This window comes from Apodemus sylvaticus, chromosome 13 (assembly GCF_947179515.1).
Source record: "Apodemus sylvaticus chromosome 13, mApoSyl1.1, whole genome shotgun sequence".
Lineage (NCBI taxonomy): Eukaryota > Metazoa > Chordata > Mammalia > Rodentia > Muridae > Apodemus > Apodemus sylvaticus.
In genome coordinates this window covers 63,476,407-63,497,201 of record NC_067484.1, presented here as the reverse complement: position 1 = coordinate 63,497,201, position 20,795 = coordinate 63,476,407, and the positions used below count along the sequence as shown (strand labels likewise).

Genomic DNA, 20,795 nt, shown 5'->3' with positions numbered 1-20,795 from the left:
TATTGAATCTACTCTTATAGATCTTTGTATATTGATACAAATTAAGGTTATATTTGGTTAATTGTAAATTGATACAAACTTAAGTTTATATTTTAGTTTATTTACTACAGAGTATGTATCAACTCTTTTTAAGGTATGGTACCTATGTAATTCTTAAAAATGTAACGGTATAGTCTAGTCCTTTGAAAGCTACTGTTTCAAATTGTTTAGGATAATTTAGAAATGCAAGTTGTGGAAAACTTGGCAGAAGTGATAAGATTATCACGGTTTTGTCAGATACTAGTTTAGTTAATCACAGGTGTTTTCTAAGTCAATCAGATAGGAAGAAGCTAGAGGCGAGCATCATTTGCCTATTCAAATATACTGAGATAGATAGGTAGATAGATAGGTCTTCAAAAAACTCAAAGTTTTCTACCTGGCTAGGTAGAACATAGCATTGCCTATTCAAATATACTGAGATAGATAGGTAGTCTTCAAAAAACTCATACTTCCGAGTATGGCATTTAAAAATGTTTTATTAGTTTAAGACTTTTTGACAACGAGACTTGTCAGGTCCTGGCAACATCCCCACTCTCCCTCCGAGAAGATGAGGAGCATTGAAGAACTTTCTTAGGGAGTTTGCTTCAAACGTGGCAAGCTGTCACAGGGCAAGAACTGCCCTTGCCTCAGCTGCTAACAGTCTGCTACCCACGCTGTGGACAAGAAGGACACGAAGAAAAGTCTACTGCCAACTCTGCCAGCACAAGGTAGAAAAGTCCTTCATCATCCCTGTTTCACAGAAAAGTATGTCAAATATTTTGGGCCAGTAAGCCAAAGAGATGAATGCTCAATATTGCGTAGGGTGGCTGTCTAGGTGGCAAGAACTCTCTGTCATTTCTACAGTTTTGGAAGATGCTTGCTCTGCACGTCCTGTTTATTCAGGTAATATTTATCTTTCTCAGGTCTCAGTGGGATTGAAGACTAAAAAGGTATGGTCTCACGGTTTTTTAGAATTTAAAAAAAATTTTTTTTACCATCCTAACAGATGTTTTTAGGTCAACAAATTTAAGTTATAACAGAAAGTGATTTAGGTACAGAACTTTGGACTCACTACAATAGGATAGAGTACTTTCTTTAAGGTTGCCAAATGCAAATGGACTGGGCACTGTAAATGTAATTTTTACCATATAGTATATAGTCTATTGATGTTAGAGAAAGAGTCTGTTATTTAGAAAGAAAGGAGGGGAATGTTGCTCTTAACCGCTGATCCGTCTTTCCAGCCCCATCGTCTAAGTGATTTTGTGTCAGCTAGAAACCCTTATTGATTTGCTTGTTGAACAGTTGCCTTGCACTGGTTCAGGGGAGAAACAGGAATTACAAAACCATAAACTTGCTCCCTACTCTCCGAATGTATCCTGCTGCTGCTGGTTGGAGTTACTGGCTGAGTGACCTAAGTTACTGACCTTCTTAGGGTTGTAGCTCTCAGTAGCTTAATTGATCTCTGTCTTAGTTTCATCACAAGTAAGTAAAAAGGCACGATTGTGATATCACATATGGTTGTTATAAAGAGTAATTGGGTAATGTGGAGAGATTTGATCTTCAAAATGATTTATTACAGTTAAATACACCCTGTTAATTACTGAAAAGCAACTCTGTATTTATACTAGTACCTAAAGGAGAAGGAAGTTACAACACTAACTAGTTGACATTTGTTGTCAAACCATTATTTCATTATTTCATTTGAAAAATTGACAAAGGGGAAGAATTAGGCCTTTATTTACTTTTTAAATAGAAACTGTCTTAGGGTCACTAAACAGCTCCTGTTGTTAAAAGAAACATTCGATTACAGAAGACTGCCCACTAAGTTCAGGTTATGCAAAATTAGAAAACCATGGGGGGAGGGTTGTTGCTGTTTGTTTGTTTGCTCGTTTGATTTTGGTTTTTGTTTGTTTGTTTTGTTTTGCTCCTAAGGACAGTACCTATTCACTGAAGTATAAGATGGGTGACATTTAGGCAGGACATCCATCTCATTTTGCCTGGGATGGTCCCAGTTGATGACTGCTGTCCACATGTGATTATACCCACTTCCCTTCCAAGGTGAAGCTTGTGTGACAAGTTATAGGACTGTTATATTGAAAGGGGTTTTAGATCTCTTTCTTCTCAGAGTGATAGAACACCTGACAGAAACCAGTGAGTGAGTGTACTGGCTGGTTTTGTGTGTCAACTTGACACAGACTGGAGTTATCACAGAGAAAGGAGCCTCCCTTGAGAAAATGCCTCCGTGAGATCCGACTGTGGGGCATTTTCTCAATAAGTGATCAAGGGCAGAGGGCCCCTTGTGGGTGGTGCCATCCCTAGGCTGGTAGTCTTGGGTTCTATAAGAGAGTAGGCTGAGCAAGCCAGGGGAAACAAGCCAGTAAGAAACATCCCTCCATGGCTTCTGCATCAACTCCTGCTTCCTGACCTGCTTGAGTTCCAGTCCTGACCTCTTTTGGTGATAAACAGTAATTTGGAAGTTTAAGGTGAATAAACCCTTTCCTCCCCAACTTGCTTCTTGGTCATGATGTTTTGTGCAGGAATAGAAACCTTGACTAAGACAGTGAGGAAGGGTTTATTTTGACTCAGACTTGTAGGGGCTACAGTTTATCATGGCCCAGAAGGATTAGAGGCTTGGCTTTGTGTGCATCGTTGTGTGGGGAAAATTATTTACATCTCAGTGGACAAGGATGGAGAAAAGTCAGTTGAAAACAGTCTGGGTTCTAACCCTCAGAGACTACAGCCAGAGACTCACTTCCTGTGGCGAGAGCTCCACCTCTCAGAGGTTCCACAGCCAACTAAAGACTTCACATTCAGTTTCAACAGTTGGGGAAGGGGGGGTGGTGGAGAGGAGGCTGGGGGTGTGGGTGGGGAGAGCAAATGCTTAAATACATGAGTGTGTGCAAACTACTCATAATCAAAAACAAAAGCATTTGAATGGGGCCAAGTTAATATGTAGGGAACAATTTAGTTACGATGGAAGGTCAAGTTGCCATCACTTTCCACTGATGTCAATCTTGGTATCGCAAAGGATGGAGCAACCAGATATTTGGCTCTTCCTGTGACACAAAGAAATACACAATAATCAATGAGCTACACTAATAGGATGTTTGATTTATTATTATTATTATTATATTGGTTTTTTTTTTAAAGACGGGTTCCTTTGTCTGTAGTCCTGGCTGTCCTAGAACTTACTCTGTAGCCCAGGCTGGCCTCAAACTCAGAGAAAGCCACCTGCCTCTGCCTTCTGAGTGCTGGGATTAAAGACATGTACCTGCCCCTCCCTCCACTCCCAACCCCCACCTAAAATGTTCAGTATGAATCTGATGCAGCGGCGTACACACATACCTGTAATCCCCTCACTCAGGATCTGAGGCAGAGGAGCTAAAAGAATCTGTGGCCCACTTGGGCTCATAGAAAAGTCGCTTTCAGAATACTACCTAACAAATAACAAGATCCAATTTTTGGAGGGAGCAATCAGACAGATCCAGAAGTAAAACTGGTCCGGTCTTCACCGAGTCAGCATGAGAATAAAAGGACTGTTCTAGGTTACAAGTGTCTTTTAGGAGACATGGCAGCCAGACCTAGTCTTTGGTTCTAAACTGAATCCTGATTGGGGCAAAGCAGCTGGGAGGAACCTTTTGGAGGCAGTCATGGAAATCAGTCGGATTTGGTATTACTGATCATTGTTGGGTATAATTTCTTTTTACTCTGTAGAAAAAAAATCTATGAGTTTTTTAAAAAAATGGATTCTTCTCTCATCCTGACCACAGGTCCCCCCCTCCACTCCTCCCAACTCTCCCTCACTTCCCTCTCCCCCAAATCTACTTCCCCTCTGTTTCCTTCCAGAAAGGAGCAGATTTCCAAGAGACAACAACCTACAAAGCAAGATATGATAAGACACGGCAAAAGCCCTCCTGTCAAGACTAATATCAGACCCAGTAGGAGAAAAAGACCCCCAAGAACAGGCAGAAGAGTCAGAGGCACACCTGTTCCCACAAGTCTCACACCAAGATAACAGCCAGAACGCATATACAGAGGATCTAGTGCAGACCCATACAGGCCCCACGTTTTCTACCTCAGTCTCTGTCAGCCCATGTGAGACCTGCTTACTTAAGTCAGTGGGCCATGGTCTCCTGGTATCCTCCATTCCCGCTGACTTTCTGCCCCTTCTTCCCCAGGGTTCCCCGAGCTTGGAGGAGAGGGACCCAATCGAGACCTCCAATTTAGATTCTGTCTCTGAATAATGCCTGGCTGTGGGTCTCTGCACCTGCTCCTCTCTGCTGCCAGAGGAAGCCTCTCCGATGATGACAGGACAAGGCACTTATCTAAGAGTATGAGCCAATGTCATTAGAAATCATGGGCTCCCTCTCAAGTTAAACCAGACATTGATTGGCCACTCCCACAAATCCTGTGCTACTGTAGCCCAGAGTGTAGGACAGAAGTGTAGGTTGAAGGTTTTGTGGCTGGGTTGGTGTTCAGGTTTCAGTTCAGTAGTCTGCAGAGTACCTTCCATCACCACAGAGACTAGAAGGTAGGGGTGAAGGCTCTATGCCAGCGCCAGCTCAACCTGTATATGCTCAATGAACTGCGTGGATGTTGTCCTCGGCAACGAGGTCCTGTAGTCAGTTTGTAGAGAGTGGCCCTGTCTTAGGGTTTCATCGCTGTCAAAAAATACCAAGCCAAAGGCAACTATTCTAAAGGTAAACATTCAACTGGGGCTGGCTTACAGTTTTAGAGGTTCAGTCCATTATCATCATGGTGGGGTGCAGGCAGACTTGGTGCTGGAGGAGACAAGAGTTCTACATCTTGATCTGAATGTAGTCAGGAGTAGACTATCATTTGCACTGGGTGGAGCCTGAGCATAGGAGGAGACCTCAAGCCCAGCCCACAGGGATACACTTCCTCCCAAAAGGCCACACCTCCTAATAGTGCCACTCCCCATGGGCCAAGCATTCAAACACACTAGAGTCTATGGAGGTCAAACCTACTGAAACCACTACAAACTCTCTGCCCTAGCATCAACCTGGGTTGTTTGGGGATCTCAACAGGACCCTCTTGGCCACCAGTTTGAGTACAACCAGGCACAACACCAGTTTTGCCTGGGAACAAAAGATGGCCAGTTCAGACTCCATCCTCTGCGTTACTACGAGTCCTCACTAGTATCACCCTCACAGGTTCCAGGAAGTTTCCACTGCACTAGGTCTCCATGCTATCTCCTAGTTGCCACCCAATGCCACTCATTTCTCCCCACTTTCTCTCCTATTCCCCCACCCCATACATACACCCCTGCTCCCTCCTGTTCCCACCCCCCACCCACCCATTGTCCACCTGAAACATCTATTCTATTTCTCCTTTCTAGGGAGTTCCATTATTCCTCTCCCCATCTCCTCCTTACCTAAACTCTCTGGGCTTGTGGACTATAGCTTGATTATCATTTACTTAACAGCTAATATCCACTTATAAGTGAATACGTACCATATTTGTCTTTCTGGGTCTGGGTTACCTCACTTAGGATGATCCCTTTTTCCTGCAAACTCATGATGTCATTTTTTTTTAACAGCTGAGTAATAACATAAGGACCTTGGAAGGATGATAATCTCATCTTCGCCACTTGCACTTACTTGCCAGCACATCTGTTGGAACCTACTTCTACAGAAGACCAGCTGAAACAACTAGCCTTGTAGGACTGAGCAACTACTAGATTCTTGGACTTCCCATCCACAGCTGCCCATTGTTAGGTTAGTCAGAATGCAGACTGTAAGTCATCTCAATAAATTCCCTCAATATAGTGAGACATTCCTTAAGTTCTGTGACTCTAGAGAACCCTGACTAATATAGCGGTTGTATAAATTTGCATTTCTACCAGCAACAAAGGAATGTTCCCCTTGCTCCACATCCTCACCAGCATGAGCTGCTACTTGTGTTTATTTATTTATTATTTTGTTCCTTGGTTTCTGTGATAGCTATTCTTGGTTGTCAGCTTGACCAAATCTGCAAGGGACTACAATTCAGAAGCGGAGGGCGCACCTGTGAGATTTCTCTGCTTGGTTTGAAGTGAGTGGATCCATTTCTAGTCTGTACCTTTGAGTAGGAAGACACACCTTTGGTCCTGGTGTTGAGGCGGGAAGACACAGCTTTAGCCTGGGCCATACTTTCTGCTGGAAGCCTGTGTGTGGGAGCTTTTGCTCTTTGCCTGCTTATTCTAGTCTTGCTAGTACATCTGTTCCTTCACTGGCGCTGCAGCCTGCTTCTGCCATTCCAGCATAGAAAGAAGACCAGCTGAGATGCCCAGCCTTGTGGGACTGAGAAACTATTGGACTTTCCATACACAGCTACCCATTGTTGGATTATCTGGATTACAGCCTCTAAGTTATTACAACAAATTCCCTTTATGAGGAGAGAAGGAGAGAGAGAGAGAGAGAGACAGAGACAGAGAGAGAGAGACAGAGAGAGAGACAGAGAGACAGAGAGAGAGAGAGAGAGAGAGAGAGAGAGATTCATTCCATAAATTAAATTCTGTGGCTCTAGAGAATCATGACTAATACCGTAGTTTCTGTTTCCTGTCTGGATATTCAGAGAGTGTGTTGGCTCTGTGCCGCCTGTTTTATGACAGTTAGGATGGCGAGTACTTACTGTGTTGGAGTTTGGGGGAAGGTGAGGCTAGGAGTGTCTTAGGATCCAATGGAGCAGACAGGCTGCAGCTGGGAACACAGAGAGTAGAGAAGGGCCGCAGGCAGCCTACCTGGTCTTCTGGTTTTTCCAGACAGAGTTTCTCTGTGTAGCCCTGGCTGCCCTAGGAACTCACTCTGTACACCGGGCTGGCTTCAAACTCAGATATCTGCTTGCCTCTGCCTTGCCTCTGCCTCCCAAATGCTGGGATTAAAGGTGTGCACGGCCACTGACCAGCGAACATGATGAGTGTTTTTAGATTCATATTGAAATATATAGGAGGTGTCTTAGTTAGGGGTAATAATGTAGCTACGATGAGACACCATGACCAAAAGCTACTTGGAGAGGAAAGTGTTTTACATTTCCACTTCCATATCAGTTTTCATCATCAAAGGAAGTCAGACCAGGAACTCAAGTAGAGCAGGAACCTGGAGGCTGGAGCTGATGTACAGGCCATGGAGAGGTGCTGCTTACTGGTTTGTTCCCCATGATTTACTCAGACTGCTTTCTTATATAACCCAGGACCACCAGCCCAGGGTGGCCCTTCCTACAATGGACTGGATTCTCCCACATCAATAACTAAGAAAATACCCTACAGGCTTGCCTACAATCTGATCGTATGGAAGCATTTTCTCAATTGAGGCTCTGTCCTCTCCTATGACTCTAGTTGACATAAAACTCTCCAGCGCACTGGAACATGTTGGGATGCCCATAATTTGCTTCAAAATAGCTCAGCACTAAAAACAATGAAATAGCCAGGCAGTGGTGGAACATGCCTTTAATCCCAGCACTTGGGAGGCAGAGCTGGGGGATTTCTGAGTTTGAAGATAGCCTGGTCTACAGAGTGAGTTCTAGGACAGCCAAGACTACACAGAGAAACTCTTCCAAAAAAACAAAACAAAACAAAACAGCAGGCAAAGAAACCAAAACATAACAACAACAAAACAAAGTAAATAAGTAAAGTAACTTCAGAGTAAAAACTAAGCTAAAATATGAAAATGTCACCTAAATAATGTTCAATGTGCTACTGTAGTAACATGTTGCTAATGTTTGTTTGTTTGTTTGTTTGTTTGTTTTTGTTTTTTTCAAGACAGGGTTTCTCTATGCAGCTCTGGCTGTTCTGGAACTCACTCTGTAGACCAGGCTGTCCTGGAACTCAGAAATCTGCCTGCCTCTGCCTCCTAAGTGCGGGGATTACAGGTGTGTGCGGATTACAGACGTGTGCCACCACCGCTCGGCCAACATGTTGCTAATATTAAGGCCTAGATAACTGGGGTGTCAGGTTGGGTTTTCTCTCCGGAGAGTGTTTCCCAGAGCCCCTGGTATATAACTTGGACCGTGGAGAGCCTCGTGGTATTGATTCCTGTATCCACAGACCCAGCCTTTGTGTGACTCCTTCCTTCCAGCCTATGAATGAGGCCCAGAGCTCGAGGTCGGGACTTACCATCTGGCTTCTAAAGAACAGAATGAGAGTAGAAACCGTTTTTGTTTGTTTGTTTGTTTTTGTTTTTGCCATCAAGTTACAGAAGGCTGTGATTTCTAGCACCCAGCTCTTAGATTGCTGAGTGGCACTGTCGTGTTACAATGAAATCCACAGAGAGAGCCTGTTAGCGCAGAGCAGCAGGTCTTCCTGCCAGTGGATTGCATACATTCCCAACTCCGTCACTGGTCCATACTCTACTTGCTTGAACTTGGAATTCTTTCCTGCAGTCACAACAGCTTGCTCAGAGTGGATTCCTAGCCAGGGCAGTGGTGGTGCGCTCCTTTAATCTCAGCACTTGGGAGGCAGAGGCAGACGGATTTCTGAGTTCGAGGCCAGCCTGGTCTACAGAGTGAGTTCCAGGACAGTCAGGGCTACACAGAGAAACAACTTGTGCAGGCTGAAAAAGAGTGTGTATGAGATGGATGTGTGTGAATATCATACACACAACTGCTGCATGCTCTTCCTAACAAGGGTGTGTTCCAGAAGCTCCCTGCAGATTAACTATACTGTTAAAGAGACACTTGCTGGTCAGCTGAGGTACTTAACGCCTATCATTTCTGCACTCGAAAGCCCTGAGGCAGAGGGATCACTGAAGAGTCTGAGGATGGCCTAAACAAGGTAGTGAATTTATGGCTAGCCTGTGCAACAGAATGAGACCATATCCCAACACAAAACACCCCAAAATCTTACGACAAAGAAGTGTTCTTGCTACACGTTGATTGAGTTGTCTCATAGTCTCAAGTCTGAAGGAGACCATCAAGGGGAAGCGAGACTTTCTTGTCCTAAACTCCACAATTAGGTTATAGGCCAATGAAATGACCAGTCTAGGAAAGTACTGTCTCACCTTCTAGTTCTTTCCAAACAATTCCACCACCTGGGGACCAGGCATTCAGGTCCCCATATGAGCCTGTGGGGGACATATTCATTCAGACCACTTCAAGATTGCATTCTGGCTTTGGAGCAAGCATATGTATCTGTTGAGCTATCTCACTGGTTCCACGTGCACATAGATTTAATCTATTAAAATAGATATACAGGGAGAGGGAGAGGGCCCAGCAACTAAGAAAACACTCTTCCTTGCACAGGACCTGATTCAGTCCCCAGCACTCATGTGGGATGGCTCGCTACTGCCTGCAACTACACTTCTGGGGGGAATCTGACCCCTCTGGCCTTCCCGGGCACATATGATCATGTGGGCATACCCACACACAGCTACACATATACACTTAATTAGAACAAATTAAATCTTTTTAAAGGATAATATCTGCAATTATAAAAGTCTTGGTACAAATAATAAAAACTAACAGATATTAAAACCTTTACATCCCTTTAAAAGTTTCTTTGAACTAACAGTACGTGTGTGTGTGTGTGTGTGTGTGTGTGTGTGTGTATTACATTAGTGTGATTTTCAGAACAGGTGGTTAAGTATCGAGCAGACATGCTGCTGTTGTTAAGGAGACTGAACCTACCTTCCAGCTACAGTTTGTCCAATGTCACTGGCCCTTTCCTCCTCTAACTCCTCAAACTCAGTCTTTAGCCTTTTTCCTGTTGCTATTATCCCTAATTGAGTTTGAACATTTAACTGCAATTCAACAAAGCATTGGTGTTTTTAACCGAATGTTAATACATACACAATAAAATCGACTGTTTAAAGTGTAAAATTTGTCATGTTCTAATATAAAACTGCATAACCAAATCCATGATTTAATCCCACATTTTCAACATCAAAAAAAATTTCAGTTCCTCAAATTCACTTCCTTGTGTTTACTGGAATCTTCTTTCTCTTTCCCCGGACTTGCCTATTATGGACAGTTCACATAAATAAAACAATATAGCAGTGGCCTTTTGTGTCTGGTTTCTTTTGCTTAATATACTGCTTTCAAGGTCCATCCATTTTTTGGGGGGTGGGGTGGGTGTTTCAAGTTGAAAAATATTCCATCATAAGGCTACCCATTTTAAAGCTATTTGCCAGCAGAGGAATGCTATCCCCCCTTTTTTTAGCATTATGAATAATGGTACTTATTGCTATTCGAGTACAAGTTTTTGACTTGGTAGAATTACTTTGGACCACAGTGGGACTTTGGTGACACACTGCCGTGGGTTTAAAGCATTTACTAGCTTCATATATTGAGCAAGTAATGTAACATGTTTCTTAATTCCACTCACCAATTGTGGCTATCTGTATTACTTGCTTGTTAGTGGGTTTCAAAGTATAAAAGAAACAAGAATACATAGTCCATGTTTAGAATACGGCGTAGCATATATATATATAAAGTCTGGTAAAATCATTATTTTGAGTTCAGTAATATCAGTGGTCATTTTCACTATGCCATTGAAATCCCTGGGCCTGGTTTTTTTTTTTTAAGTTAAAAATATAGTATGTTTATAATCACTTCTGGTATCAGGATGTGTTAATTTAGACAGCTTTATTTTGAGGTTGAAGGAGAAATGCTAACCGAAGGAGAAAAGCTGTAAATTACATAGGCTTCCCTTCTCCAATTTACTTATTTTAATGTATTAAATTACATAACACTTAGCCAGCAGTTCATTAGGTGAGCTGGAAGGTATGCTTGTAATTATTTCAGAACAAGTATGTATAGCATAGTGATTTAAGCCTCTTGTTAAATGCAAGGATGAGAAATACCGCTTTCCCTTGCTACCGGGTAATTGGTTTAGGCGTGACCCAGTTCGATTTCGATTGGCTCATATAATGCACAAGGTCTCCGTCTGAGCTATTAGTGGCTAATATGGCTCCACATCAGGCTCCTGGAAGGCGCGCGGACACGTGGCTACGTTAGGCTGGGCGGAACTTGGGAGGACCTAGCTTTTCTTTCCGCAAGAGGGCGCCACTTGTTCCTCCTTGCCAAAGTCTCATTTCCCATAAAGCCTCCAAGCGGCCAATCAACTGCCAGTCTCAATACCGCTTTCAAAGTCGGCGGGCCCTTTGCCCAATAGTAAAGCAAATACCGCCCCAACGTCAAGATTGACGTCGAGCTTCACCAATTATCATATAGATCTCGGTTAGTCCCACCTTATGTGAGTGGGATTGACGATTCCTCCGACCAATTGGGAACGCCGGGTCGGCGGGTGGATGAACTCGGCTGTCTGTAATGGCGGAGCGTGGCGGGGACGGAGGGGAAGGCGAGCGGTTCAACCCGGGGGAGCTGAGGTAAAGGGTGCCACCTTCCCTCACGTCTAAGCGTGCTGGCGCCCCATGGTCTGGGGCTGGCTTCGAAAACCCAAAGGACGGAGGGAACAGGAGTCGCGGTGGCCCGGGGCCGGACCGCGTGGGGCTGGCGAAAGGGGGAAGGGAAGGCGGCTTGAATGAGAGCCGGGCCGGGCCTGGCCGGGGCTGGGCTGGGCTGCGGCCTCCTGCGCGTGGTGGGGCGCATTCGCGTCCCTTGCGGGGCCCGCAGCCCTGGTCGGCGCGCCTCAGCTCCAGGCCGCGGCCCGCCTTGCCGGGCCGGGCCCCGCTGGCCGCTCCCCTCCGCCGCCCGCCCGGCCACCCGGCCTTGCCCGACCCGCCGCGGCCTCCTCCACGCCCTCCGCGGCCTCGCGCCGCCTGGCCTCCCGCGCCACCTTCCCCAGACCGGCTGCTTTCCTCCGGCCCTCGTTTCCGATTCGTTTTTCTTTTGTCAAGATTCGCAAGCTCTGACCGTTTGCAGGGCCACGAAGCCGCTTTCTCTTAAGGCTCCCCTCCCCGGATCCTCGCAACGCGGGTTTGGAGGAGTTGCAGGCGCTCTTCGCAGGCCAGAGGCGGTGCCAGGCCGTTCGCTCGTCCACCCAGTAGTCGAGGGGACTTCTCGGAGGGGCTGAGGCCGTAGAACGAGCCAAGGTTGGAGTTGTGGATCCAGGAAGTGGCTCGATCTGTCCGGGTCCCCAGCCTGCAGCCTCGTCCCGTTCTACCCACGCCCCAGCCCCACTGAGGCACTGACCTTTCTTCCTTAACCTCCTCACTCAGTGCCTTTGCCGTTCGTGATTAAAGTCGGATCACAGTGGTCGGGAAATGCCCTCTCTTTGTTGTTGTGGTTTTTTATTATTTTTTTATTTTTTTGAGGAGAAAAAGAGGTCACTTATTTTATGTATGTGCAGTTTTGTTTTTTCCCTGTAAGGGAAAATGCCATTTCAGATACTATTCGGTTCCCATTCTGAATTGTGACCCTTCCTCAGCGTTTAAAAGGAAGACAGCAGTATTGATTTTGAGGACTCCGTGTTTTCTAGAGTTCGGGGTGACATTTTCTAAGGAAATGGAGATTAATCTTGCTTAGAAGAAAGTAATATGGCTTTCAGCTTCAGAAAGTCACACACAGAAACTTACTTCTTTGGCAGGACCAAGGTTTTGTCCTGTTTCCGAGACGAGTCTTGAATGTTTTCATTCCCATACACAGTGCAGTGAATGGCTGGAGTACCTTTTCAGGGTCGCCCAGTATTAGCAGTAGAAAGTTTATTTTTGGTTTTGATCTCAAGTCTACTCTTGTAGACTTAGGTAGTCTGGACTCTATAGACATTATTGCAGAAGTGATTCCAGTAAGGCTTTAGTTATTAGATGGCCTGCTGCGGGTATTTTGTACCTTAGCTTCTGGGCTTAGGAGCTGCTCAAGGAGCTGCTTCTGTATGGTGGGATTTGCTCATCACAGCTTTCAGAAAGCTGAGGCAGGAGGGAGGTAAATTTCAGGCCATGGGTTACATGTGACTCTGTCTCTGCGCCTTGCTGAGCACATTGTAGAGAGTTTATGATAAACGGGCTATGTATGTAGCTGTTCTGGGGGCAGAAGCTGAGCTTTGTTTGCCGTTTGCATCCCTTCCATGTTTCACAGTGGGGTCTGTCATAGAGTCTGAAAAATAGCATGTTTAGTGGTAAATAGTGAGACAGGGTCACTGTTGTCTTACTGCTCATTATGCAGCCTGTGACAGTTACTGGGTAGGTCCTGGTTGTAAAGGGAAAGTCCTTTGTTCCTAAAGACTTTCCCGTTTAATTGAGATTGGTCCAAATTTGAAACTATACCGACCTCATCAAATGAGGAAATCAGCTGTGGAGATCGTTGGTTGGGTTTGGACTAAAACCTAGGCCCCCATGATGATTCATTGTTTGCCTCTTGGGTGTATGTAGGTAGCATCTTTAGTTTCTTGTCCATTCAACTAAAGGCTTTTCTCTAAGTAGTTTGCTTATCTGGATAGATTACTTCTAGAAAATATATTTGTATTTCCTGGTCTTTCTTTTTGGGGGGAAAAAAGGCAAGTTCTCTTCATGCAAATAGACTTGTCCTCAGAAGGCTTCTTGTCCTCAGAAGTGTTGGAAGTGGTAAGATGTAGGACCTCCAGTCAAGTGCTTTGAAATTCAGGTTGAGGGCCAAGGAAGTATCTTTTGGAGTTACTTCCTATGGCTTTTGTTTACTGCTGATACTATGGCCAGGTACTTCAGACCTGGGTTTCTGCACTGCTGAAAACAGGAATGAGAATACTCTGGCATTAATAGAGATTAGCTGCCATGCCAGGCCGTGGTGGTGCACGCCTTTAATAGCAGCTCTTGGGAGGCAGAGGCAGGCAGATTTCTGAGTTCGAGGCCAGCCTGGTCTACAGAGTGAGTTCCTGGACAGCCAGGGCTACACTGAGAAACCCTGTCTGGAGAAAACAAACAAACAAAACAAAACAGAACAAATCCCAGAGATTAGCTGCCTTAATAAGTTGTTTTTCCTTTGTAAACAAATGACATTAAACTCATTTTGGGTTGCTGTAAGAATTAAGTGTACAGAAAATGCCTGTGTAACTATCCTGGTAACTAGGAAGTGCCCAGGGTTCATGATCATTATTAAACAATATTGTACAGTATCACTGAACTAAAAGGAACTGTACACTGATGAGTGAAGGCAGGTGATGGAGGGTTTCGAGCATTTGGTGTACTTGGAAACTCAGAATGGGCAATGACCCAGAGGGCCTGTGAGACAGACGCTATAGGAACAGGTTGAGATGACATTTGGGCTGAGTCTGAATAATGAACAGTAGACCGTCATATAAAGATGTGGGAAGAACTTGCCAATCAGAGGGAGCTACGAGCAGGGGCTACCACATAACAGTTGATGTAGTTGATGACCAGGCATTCTGACATCTGGAATGTCCACAGCAGCGTCCAGGTAAAATGAGGCCTGATACAGCTGGGTAATAACAGCTTTACAAAGTAGTTCTGCCAGTTGCTCTTCCAGGTGCCTTATCTGCAGACTTTGGTGAGGAAATGTCGGAAGCAGTGTGTGACCTCAGGATTTGTTCTACATATAATTGACATCAGAAAGTAGTAATGTTAGGCTATGGCAGCAGGCAGGATATTAATGGCAGATTTTAAAAAGAAATCTGGAAAATTAACTAAATGCTTTATATAGATAAAGCACTATGAAGCATTAGGAGTAATTGAAAATAATAGCATGATTTACTGTGTATTGGCTATTACCTTAAATTGACATGGATTATCTCATTGAGCAGAACTCTGAGGTAGCTTTTATTTGAAATCTTCATTCATTTACATGGTAGGAAATTCAGATGTGGAAATTATGTAACTAGCCTGATAAGAACAGAGCTGGTTTGGCTTAATGGTTCTAGAGGCCAGATGCTGGCCAAACGCTTAATTTTGAGTTGGAAGCAAGAAGTATGAAATTTTAAAGAAATACCTAATATAGATTTTGTTTTTGAAGAAGGGAAGACTGAACAAAATGATATCTAAGATTAAGGTACTCCTTCCTTCCTTCCTTCCTTCCTTCCTTCCTTCCTTCCTTCCTTCCATCCATCCATCCATCCATCCATCAAGGCAGGTTTCTCTGTATGTAGCCTTGACTGTTCTGGAACTTGCTCTGTAGACCAGGTGGCCTGGAATTCAGTGATCCGCCTGCTACTGCCTCCTGAGTGCTGGCATTAAAGCTGTGCACCACCACTAGGCTAAGGCACCTTTTAAACTAAGCCTGAAACAATGTTTTTCCTGGTTAAGTTTGCCTTAAAGGTATTCCACGATAATATGTCTGACAATACCTCCCTTATTTGCCTACCCCCAGGAGATATTCCTTAAGTAATACTGGCTGGCAGAAGACCCATCTTCCCACTTATAGTTAGCTGTTGCTTTTGACTCCTACTCGGACCTTTCCAGCATAGGGTTGGTGGTTAACTATACTTGGTATGGTAGTTTTTTAGTCCTTTGTTCTCCTGACAGGCACTTTACTTAGTTAATTTGGAATTCTTTTGATGGTAACAGAGTTGAACTGTGATGTGAAATATTTCAGAGCATAAAGGGTAATTGTAAGCAGAGTTGGAAAATGTAGGAAAGTCGCACAAGATTCAGAATGATGAATAAAGCTTGTAATATTTGTGTGTGTGTGTGTGTGTGTGTGTGTGTGTGTGTGTGTGTGTGTGTGTGTGTGAGAGAGAGGGGGGGGGGAGGGAGAGGGGGAGAGATGGCATTTGCGTGTATGTGTCTGCCTGTTGTCTTGATGTGGAGGCCAGAAGATAACCTTACATGTCATCTACAGGAAGACAACCTACCTCCTTTGAGATAGATTCACACACTGGCCTCAAACTCACTGCTTAGAGTAGATTGGTGCCCAGCAAGTGCTAGGAATCTTCCTTTGCCTTTGAAGCACAAAGTACACCACCGTGCTTGACATTTTTATAAGCATGTTGGGAACAAACTCAAGTGTAAATACTTTAATGGTCGAATCATCCCTCCAGTCCCTGATTATTTTCAGATATGCATAAGAATATTATTGTTAATCTAGTTTTTTGAATATGGACATGTGATTTGTGTGTGTAATGTGCAGATTTTAGCTTCCCAGATCTAGATAGGTGCTCTAATTGACTTTGGCAAGTTGAAGTTTAATAAGTATATTTTCTTTTTAAAAATTTTTTTTTTTTTTTTATTTAGAGATGAGGATCTTGGGTTGCCTAGAGTGACTTCAAACTTAAGATCCTCCTGCCTCTGTCATCATTCTGTCCCCCCCCCCCCTCACCCAAACAGGGTCTTGCTATGTAGCTCTTTCAGGTTTGAGACAGGGTTTCTCTGTGTAGCCCTGGCTGTCCTGGAACTTGCTTGTAGACCAGGCTGGTCTTGAACTCAGATCCTCCTACCTCTGCCTTCTGAGTGCTAGGATTAAAGGCTTGTGCTACCATTGCTTGGTGTTACTGTTTAGTTTGGCTGTTATGTTGATCTGGCTGGCCTCAAACTCACAGATTCTCCTGCCTCTGCCTCCACCATGCCCCGCCTCCTCTTATCTTTGAATACCTAGCATCACCATTACTCACCATGCTTAGCTATAATAGAAGGGTTCTGTGTCGTCCTTGTGTGGTAGGTTTGCTTGGTACAGGCAGCATCACCAAAGTATGTAGTGTATACAAATTTTTGTTTTGTTTTCAAGGTATGGTTTCTCTGTGTAACTCTGGGTATCCTGGAACTCACTCACTATGTAGACCAGGCTGGCCTTGAACTTACAGATATCTGCCTGCTTTTGTCTCCTGAGTGCACTGCTGTGCCTGGCCAAGAATATTTATTTTTATTTTATGTGTGTTGATGTGTTGCCTGCTTGTGCGTCCAAGGGTGTCAGATCTGCTAGACCTGGTGTTGCAGACAGTGGTGAGCTGCCATGGAGTGCTGGAAAGTGAGCTCTTTTTTTTTTTTTTTTGGTTTTTTTGAGACAGGGTTTCTCTGTGCAGCCCTGGCTGTCCTGGAACTCACTCTGTAGACCAGGCTGGCCTCGAACTCAGAAATCTGCCTGCCTCTGCCTCCCAAGTGCTGGGATTAAAGACGTGTGCCACCACCGCCCGCCTGAAAGTGAACTCTTTAAGAGCAGTCACTGCTCTTAACCACTGAGCCACCTCTCTAACACCTTTTATGATTATTTCATGGGCCCTAGACTTTACAATGTACTGGAGATTTATGAGTGAGCAAAATTCCTCTCTGAAGAGGCTTACAGGACACCAACATTTTAATTTTTGCTTTACCACTAAAGTAGCTCTGAGCGTTTGGACAGAGCACTTCCTTCTGTCTACCTAGTTCCTTCCTGTAAAGGGATTAACACTAGTGCTCACCTCAGACCTGTTACTAAGTAGCAGTATTTGAAAAGAGCATAGTAGTCTCCCTGGCACACTCACATACTTTTAAGGATGATTCTTTTAATCACTTAGGGCAAAGGTATATAATACTGTTAATGACAATTATTTGTCAAATGCCATGGAGAGAATACAGTAAGATGTTTGGCCAGAGCAGTGAAGGAAGGCTTTCTCCTTCAGACATATATTTGAAATGACTACATCTCTATTTTTACATAATATTTTTTGTGTGTCCTAGTGCATATGCGAAAGTCAGGATAATGTTCAGGAGTTCTTCTGTTGTGTGGATCCCAGGGATCAGTCGGGGCAGCAAGCATCTTTACCGCTGAGTAATTTAATGAGCCCTCTTCCTCTTCTAAAGCAGTTCATGCTTTTAATTCCAGTGCTCAGGGAGTGGAGAGGAGGTGGAGGCAAGGAGATATCTGAGTGCAGGGCCATTCTAGTCTATATACATAGTGAGTTTTAGGACAGCCAGGGCTGTGTAGAGACTCCCTGTTAAAAAAATAAAAACAAACAAAAAAAGATATTTCAGACTTTAAAATTTTATAAAATTGGAGACTTGCTTTATTTGCATGATGGATGATCTCTTTAATTCTGAAATGCTATGGCTAAGGTCCTTGGGAGAGCTTGGCAGTGGTGGTTCATGCCTTTTATCCCAGCAGGAGAAGCAGAGTCAGGCTGACCTCTCTTGAGTTTGAGGCCAGCCTGGTTTTTTTTATAGAGCTAGTTCTAGGCCAGCCAAGGCTACACAAAGAAATCTTATTTCAAAACAAACAAAAATTTGGAGCATTTCCTCCTAAATATATTTCTGTCTGTTTTCTGTGGCTACAGAAGTAGCCTGGGTATCAACTTAGAGAGTTGATTCTTCACTGAAGGGTAGATCTGCTATCATTTATATAGTACTGCCTCTGTTTGTATAAACCAGAGATAGCGTTGGGTTGTGGTTCTTTAGTCATCTTTTAACTTTTTCTTTATGACACATATATTTCTGAGTAACACCCCTCCAGAACATTCATCTTTTAAAAGTGTGTGTGTGTGTGTGTGTGTGTGTGTGTGTGTATGTGTACATATATATGTATAAACCACCACACAGATAGGAAGGTCAGAGGGTAACTTGGGTGACTTGGTTCTCCTTTTACCTTATGGATCTGGGGGATCAAAACTTTGGTCACTAGGCTTGGTGGTAAGTGCCTTTACCTGTTGAGTCTCCTGACTGTTCCAGGAGCATTCTGTATTCATTATTAGAGGTTGTATAGTTTTGGTTGGACTGTGTGGAGTGTCCCTCTCAGTCATACTTAATCATTATCCTTAGGTAGACAACATTAATTATGATAATCTGGTATTGCTTCATTTTCTGATTTGTGTGGCTTTTTGTAATTCTGTCTTGAGGTACTATTGTGGGAAGGTATTTTAAAATCATCTAAATATTCTCTCTCTCATCTCCATTCTCACCTCATTTTTACCAAGTGGTTACAAAATAAGGCTTTCCAACTCTTGCTTTCATTTGGGCCCTTTGGAAATTTCTATAATTCAATATTAACTACTTTTGTGATTTTGAGACTATTTACTGTTTTTTCATATAGGATGGCTCAACAGCAGGCCTTGAGGTTCCGAGGCCCAGCTCCCCCACCAAATGCCGTGATGCGAGGCCCGCCACCTCTCATGAGACCACCTCCTCCTTTTGGCATGATGAGAGGCCCTCCTCCACCACCCAGGCCCCCCTTTGGACGGCCTCCTTTTGATCCTAATATGCCACCAATGCCTCCTCCAGGAGGAATACCTCCACCCATGGGCCCACCACACCTCCAGGTAAAGAATTACAGAGGTTGCCACTTCTTGGTTGGTATTAGCATCAATTTTATACACAGGTTTTGCCTTAAAAATCTTGATTCTCTTTATTTGTGTTTAAAGATTTTTCTTCACTGTTTTTATGTGTATGAGTTTTGCCTCCATGTACGTAATTGTATAGCAGGTGTGCCAGATATCCATTGAGGCCAGAAGAGAGCACCTGATACCCTGATCTGGAGTTAAAGGTGGTTGTTTTTTTTTTGTTGTTGTTGTTTTGTTTTTTTGAGACAGGGTTTCTCTGTGTAGCCCTGGCTGTCCTGGAACTCACTCTGTAGACCAGGCTGGCCTCCAACTCAAAAATCCTTCCGCCTCTGCCTCCCAAGTGCTGGGATTAAAGGCATGCACACACACCCCCCCCCCCCCCAGCATAGATGATGGTAAGCAAAGGTCTATTTCAGTTTTTAAATGTTTTATGTTTTAAAGTTGTGCTTGCGTGCGTGCGTACAGAGGCCAGAAAGGGTCTTAACTCCCCTCTGCTGGAGTTAACAAGCAGTTTTGAATCACTGGACATGGTCACTGGGAACCACACTTGGGTCCCCTAGAAGAGGAGCAAACGTCCTTAACCACTGACTCAGTTCCTGTTTTTTAATTTTTTGAGATAAGTTCTCAGTCTGTAGTTCTGGCTGGCCTTGACTTTACTGTGATCCTCCTGCCTTAGCTCTTAAATGCTGAGATTATAGGTGTGAGATACTTCAGCAGAAATTCAAGTTTTAATTACTTTGGATTTACTAAGGAGATTTGTGCATATAGTTCTGTTCCCCAAGTTATTAATATGGGAATCAGATCAGGAACTTAAAAGGTGACAGAAAAGTACTCAGAAAACCTGTCTTTGATATACTAGTTTGTATTTATCCTTAATTTGTGAATTATCTTCTGAAACTTGTCTTCTGTGTGGGGGGAAAAGACGTTCAGATTTTAATGTGCTAAGTGGAGGATATTTATCTTTCATTGTTTATATTGCTAGAAAGTATTTAATAGGTACAGATATATAATACATATTCTTCAGTAATTATTCTTTCTGGAAAAGATGTCTAGGGTAGAAATTGGAGATTGAAAATAGGTTTGGAAGATAGTTCTTTTCTTTCTTCCCCCAAATATTTTATTTGATTTATTATGATATTTTTCTAAGTAAAAACTTAGTATGTACAAAGAGGTGTTTCTCTTTCATCCTTTCTTCTTTTCCTTTAATTTGATGGGGATTGCTGTTTAGCAGAGGCTGGACTTGAGTCCACTGTTCAGAGTGGCCTTGAACATGCAGTAGATCTGCTTTAGCCTCCAGTGCTGGGATTGTTGACATGCTCCACTAGACTCCACTAAACTTGTATTTTAAGAGGAAGCTTATCTGTGAGGGATATGACTATATTTACTTGAAGATTGGAAAGATCCAGTTTTTTAGCTAGTAACAAGAAGTTTACTACATACACATTTAGGGTAGATCTTTTATAAATGGAGTTTGTGTTAGTGAGTGCTGAAAAGATAGGAGCCTGCAGAAGTGACAGAGACAAGTTCTACAAAGCAGGGGTAGAGCAGTGCAGGGAGAACGTAGAGGAAAGTGGGAGTCCAGTTTAAGGTGCTTTTGGGTAATTGAATTTTTATATTACATACAAATTATAGAAAATATCTTATTAATCTTTGTTCAAAACGACAGTCCCAATACTCATTACTTCTGAAGTATATTCTTTTTTTCAAGACAGGA

General features: G+C 43.6%; 1 protein-coding gene across 6 annotated transcripts in view; it reads left to right on the top strand.

Moving 5' to 3' along the window:
* The first annotated feature begins 11,236 nt into the window (after nt 1–11,236).
* Nucleotides 11,237–20,795, top strand: part of Tcerg1 (transcription elongation regulator 1) — a 60,735-nt gene continuing 51,176 nt past the window's right edge. For all 6 annotated transcript variants that reach the window (XR_007980684.1, XM_052201404.1, XM_052201403.1 and 3 more), the window contains exons 1-2: nt 11,237–11,339; nt 18,835–19,060. Coding sequence is in view for 5 of the 6 variants with exons in the window: in XM_052201404.1 (XP_052057364.1) it covers nt 11,281–11,339; nt 18,835–19,060 (285 nt within the window). In the remaining variant the exon portion in view is untranslated. The remainder of the gene's footprint in view (nt 11,340–18,834; nt 19,061–20,795) is intronic.